This window comes from Stegastes partitus, unplaced genomic scaffold, assembly GCF_000690725.1.
Source record: "Stegastes partitus isolate 25-593 unplaced genomic scaffold, Stegastes_partitus-1.0.2 Scaffold321, whole genome shotgun sequence".
Classification (NCBI taxonomy): domain Eukaryota; kingdom Metazoa; phylum Chordata; class Actinopteri; family Pomacentridae; genus Stegastes; species Stegastes partitus.
In genome coordinates, this window is record NW_007578052.1 from 234835 (window position 1) to 240193 (window position 5359).

Sequence of the window (5359 nt, forward strand, 5' to 3'; positions counted from 1 at the left end):
GGGGTCCACACTAATGCGAACTCGTGACTTTGTGTATTTCTAAGATCCTGGCTGCGGTTCTTCTCACATGAAGAAACTGTTGCGCCTCCAGCTGAGCGCCTTCATGTGCGCTCAGGAGCTCGTACCGCCACAATCTCTGCTCTGGTGCTGAAACTAGCAGAGACACACAACTTTCTTGTTGGGTTTTTTTTGTAAATGAAGTGGAAATGCTGCGTCCTCGAAAATAACCACACTTTGTTCCAACCAACGTCGAGATATTCAATAGGACTACAGACTTTCTCAGATTCAGACAATAGTGTGTGATGGAGGTGCGTTTTGGACAGGTTCCTCTGGCCGTTACGCACCGTAAGTAACGACGTTTCCTAATGAGGTGCTTCCAGTGCGCAGAAAAAGTTGTTCCTCTTCCATTAACACTGAATTAGGTGGAGTGCGCGGTAAATTACGCGTGAATGCAGCCATGCCTTTTGATTGGTGTGTCTTTGGTCCGCTCCGGTGCGCAGGACACGGTGGCGTGAACCAGCTCGGCGGTGTCTTCATTAACGGGCGCCCGTTACCGCACGTGGTGAGGCAGGGCATCGTGGAGCTGGCGCAGCGGGGGGTTCGTCCCTGTGAGATCTCCCGCCGCCTGCGAGTCAGTCACGGCTGTGTCAGCAAAATACTGTCCAGGTGAGTGGACTTGACTCACGCTCCTTATTGATATTCTTCTATTGACTGATAGATGGAGACGTTTGCATTGATGCAGATTTTGGATGCCACATTTGGCTCCTGTTGTTGCTTCTGACACTGTTCAAGTTGAATAATTCAATTAATATTTTTTCTGTTTTTTTGGCACATTACTGATAATTAAAACATAAGATTTTGATGACCACGTTAACTGTAGAAAGAAAGAAAGAAAGAAAGAAAGAAAGAAAGAAAGAAAGAAAGAAGTCAAAACTCTAAATAGCATCCACATCAGAAAACTGTAATTTCAGACATGGTCATTTGTTGTTTTACAATGTTTGACTGTAAAAATTATATTCATTTTATATGTATGTAAATCAGCCATTGTCATCATTATTTTACAGATATTTTTATCCATTATTTGAAAGAGAAATTATACATATTAAAGCTTGAAAATAGTAAATTATAATGGTAAAAACTGATATTTAACAGTATCCATTGTTTTGTTAAATTACAGATAACATATAGTCAAACTACTATTTCATAATTACTATTTTTTTTTAAAATGTATACATATATACATATTTATTCTGGTTGCTGCCAGATTTTTATAGTTTGTTTTCATTGTTTTGTGACAAAGATTTGTTGTTGAATTTTTATTCATTTCACTGTTTACAGTATAAAGTCCATTATTTCTTTGCCATCGTAAGCTCTTTGTCAGACAAAACAAGACAAAGCAGTATGTTAGCTTAAGCAACAGGGAGCAATGATGACCAATATTCAATATTTCCAGAAATTATACTGACTAAAAAAAAGCAGTCAAAAAGAATAATTGTCAGACTGCCTTTTAATTGTGAAGATAAATATTAATTTGCTCGTTGGAGTTACATATCCTGTGAGTGAATAGTACTCCCACATCCTGGAAGTTAATTATTTAATACATATTTGAGCTTAATATCCTGAACAAAAGATGGAGGAGAGAGGACCTGCCATTGCTAAGACTGTAATCATGTGGTGCATTTTTTAATAAATTTTTTTAATTGGCAGGTGATCAAAGTATGTTGGGCTTCAGTGACTCCTGGGTATTTGCCTGCTTGGTCTGGTAATACAACCTCAGGTAAAATATGAACCATCCTGACTGATATCAATGCTGTTCATTCAGGTACAATGAAACAGGAAGCATCAAACCAGGAATGATTGGGGGCTCTAAGCCCAAAGTGGCCACTCCCAGAGTCGTGCAAAGAATCCTGCATCTGAAACACGAACACCCCACTATGTTCGCCTGGGAGATCCGAGACAGGCTGGTGCTGGAGCGAGTGTGTGACCACAGCAGTGTGCCCAGCATCAGCTCCATCAACAGGTATCAAAGATCTCATGTGTACAGGTGTACTTGACTACACAGATCTTCATGATAAGCATTGAATGAGCTCTCTCTTTCCTTACAGGATCATTAGGAACAAAGTCCAGTGTGAGTCTAATGAAACTGGTGAGCTGTTTCTGTTCCTTCTCCTCTCTCACAATCTGTCTTCCACTCACAAATGTTTCCTGACTCTGACCTCTGTCCCTGCAGTGTCATCAGCAGCATCTGTTGCCATGGGAGCAGCTTGTTCCTCTGAGTCCAGCTTTTCTATCAGCGGGATTCTGGGAATCAGAAAACACAGCAGTAGACATAAACAAGGTAAAATGCTCTGTGAGTGTGATCAGTATTTGAGTGTGTTTAAATGTGCTGGTATGTAACTGTACAACTGTTTTCTCATTGATAGACTTCTTCTGCTTGCTGTGACTCTACTGCAACACACGTAACAAACAGAAATCAAATGTTTCTTCAAAGACATTATAAAGAATTGAATTCTCCAAGCTCTTATGTCCACAACTAATTATCTGATTTTTGCCTTCTGTTAGCAGCACCTCCATTTTTCTTGCCCATGGTGTCTTGCAACACCACATGCAAAAATATTGCATGTTTTTCTGCAAACTATCATCTTAATCTTTCACTTTTCATGCATACACATTGTTGGATTATCGAAGTAAATTTACATGTTGCAAGGAATTGTCACATAACTGCAGTTATCTTGGAGTGAGCATGTTGTGGAGCCAACCTCATAATAACTTGTGATGCTTGTTCTTTCATATATTTTCATATTTAGTTTTAAAATCTTCTCATCTGATTGTATTTATGTCAGAAAAGCTGCAGGGTGATGTCAGTAATTCTGAATTCATGCTTTTCTGTTTCACTGTTTGCAGGATTTTCTTTTAGAAATTATTTTTTTAAAGCAGGAAAAAAAAATACTACCACATTTAAAACAAGAAAATGACTTTTTTGCAAGAGCATTTCTGAAACAAGTTGTGTGCAAAAAAAAAAAATCAAGTGAACTTCTAATGAATGTCTGTTAATGTAAGATTTCACACTAGATGCATTCACAGAGCAGACACAGAGATTACAGCAGATTCGCTACAATTCTACAATTTCATTTAGCAGATGCTGTTATCCAAAGCAACGTACGTCTGAGAGTAGATGCAACACAAGCAAGGATCTAGCCATAGATTCTCTGCTGTTTCCAGACCACACAGCAGACTGATGTGTGAAGCCGGTGGTCCTGTGTTAATATTAGTCTGGCTGAGACGACTCCCGCAGCAGGAGGCCCACCTCTCCTCCCCAGGCTTCTGTCCTCTCAGCCAGCAGACTCCCTGCCTCCCCCCCCGCCTCCCCCTCACCTTGGCCTCTCATTACAGGCTCGCTTACACCTCCTCTCCTCCATCACTGCAGGCATTAGAATAGGAGACAGATAAATATGCATAGTTACCCCTGGAAACGCATGCATGCCACTTTATCATTCTTCTAATTAGAACAAGTAAAGATAGGAATGGAGGTAGGAAGGAGAAATAAAACAGAACCTGGGCTGAAGATGTTTTGTTTTTCCAGAAGGGGACGTCTCCTGCGGCGCGAACCACAACCAGCCATGTCCCTGTTATGATGCCTGGGGACAGTCTGACCCCTGCCTCACCTCGACCTCCAGCCTGACCTTTCACCCCAGCCTGCCAGCTAGTCATAATCCAAATCTGTTAGGTTAGTCTGAATCAAAATATGATCACTTATCTGTAATATAAGTTCTGGTTTGATGTGTCTGTTTTCTTATCTGTCCTCCTGTTTAGGGCCTTCATGTCAGTACAGCTGAACAAGGCAGCAAAAGACCACAAAAGGAATCATCCTGTTATTGCCAAAAAAAAAACCCAAATGACGTCAAAACTAGATGAACTAAAATTGTATTTATTACTGACATCAAGGCAGAATCATAACCACCAACACACTGAAATAAAACTGAAAAGACATGCCTCACCTTTCATGTTTTATTTACATAAATTGGAGCGTCCACATGCTGTTGTCTCAGAGGCCTACTAGAGCTTCATCAGTCCAGCGTATTATCCCCCATCCCTGTCACCCCTGTGGCCATTTTCTCCTCAGCCAGTGCTTGAGGGGGAGCATCATTAGGGGCCCCATGATGGAGAACAGCGACCGTTTCCTCTCCTTTGTGAGCGTCTCCCCGGCCTTCCCCTCCAGCATGAGGGATTAAAGGAGAAGCTGGGAGCCGCTAAAGGGACCAGCAGGGTCAAAGAAAACCACTGAGAAAGAAATCTGGCGCGCAACGGACATCAGTCTGCAGGAGGCACGTAGAGAACAGACGCATGGTGCCAAATGTTTTTTTTTTACTGTGTATATCTTCATACAGGCACATGTGCACACACAGAATACAAGATGCTGAAATGTTCTGCTGATATCTGTGCATATATTATTAAAAGCTATGAGCAAAACAACTTCTCACTTTCTCTTCATGTCAACAGGCGTCCCACTAATGGCACATTGATTTTGCCTCTGAGGCTGAAAATTACAGCCTGTATAAAATGCAATATTTCTGTCTTTAAGTTCTCAGTTTGGGCTGAAAAGGTAAAAATGTTTATGAGGGAAAAATGGGAGAAACCTGAATAAGGTCAGCAGATGAGAGAAAAACCCCAAAGTTGTCCTTTATAGAGATTAGGTAGAAGAAGAAGAGTAGAATTACAGCACAGAGGAAGAGATTGACACTTTTGTAAACTGAATGAATGACTGTCATTGATATTTAGATGGATATTTTATTCACTATTTGTAATCTATTACATTTTTCGCCAATCATTTTGATGAATTAATTTACGTTTGTTTTGTTTTGTTTTAAGAAAAATACATTTAAATTCTCTGATTATAACTTCTTAAATCTTCATATTTTCTGGCTTCATTACTTTTCAGTGGCAGTAAAGAGATTTGGGGAAACATTAATTGACATTTTTCACTTTGTCCCACATTTTATAGAGCAAACCATCCATCCATCCATTATCTATACACCGCTTAATCCTCACTAGGGTCGCGGGGGGGCTGGAGTCTATCCCAGCCATCTTAGGGCGAAGGCAGGGGACACCCTGGACAGGTCACCAGTCTATCGCAGGGCTAGAGCAAACCACTCTTGAGGAATTAATCAACATGTTAATCAGTAATGGAAACACTTAAAAGTTGCAGCTTTGTTTTTATTAAATTACTAAATAAAGTACAAACATATTATTTTAGGTGCAATAACTTGAAGAGTTTCAGTTAGAATGTAAAGTTTACTGGTATTGTCAAAAAGGTTTTTGCTGAAAGGAACAGAGCTACAGTGAGAGATGGTTTGGACAT

At 40.3% G+C, this 5359-nt stretch overlaps 1 protein-coding gene across 1 annotated transcript; it reads left to right on the plus strand.

Annotated features, from left to right (window-relative positions):
• Positions 1-302: 302 nt before the first annotated feature.
• LOC103358614 (paired box protein Pax-5-like) lies at positions 303-4232 on the plus strand. The gene is made up of 8 exons (XM_008283643.1): positions 303-345; positions 501-666; positions 1823-2020; positions 2106-2146; positions 2231-2338; positions 3584-3727; positions 3814-3826; positions 4124-4232. The coding sequence occupies exons 1-8, from the start codon at positions 303-305 to the stop codon at positions 4230-4232; spliced, it is 822 nt and encodes a 273-aa protein (XP_008281865.1).
• Positions 4233-5359: the final 1127 nt, after the last annotated feature.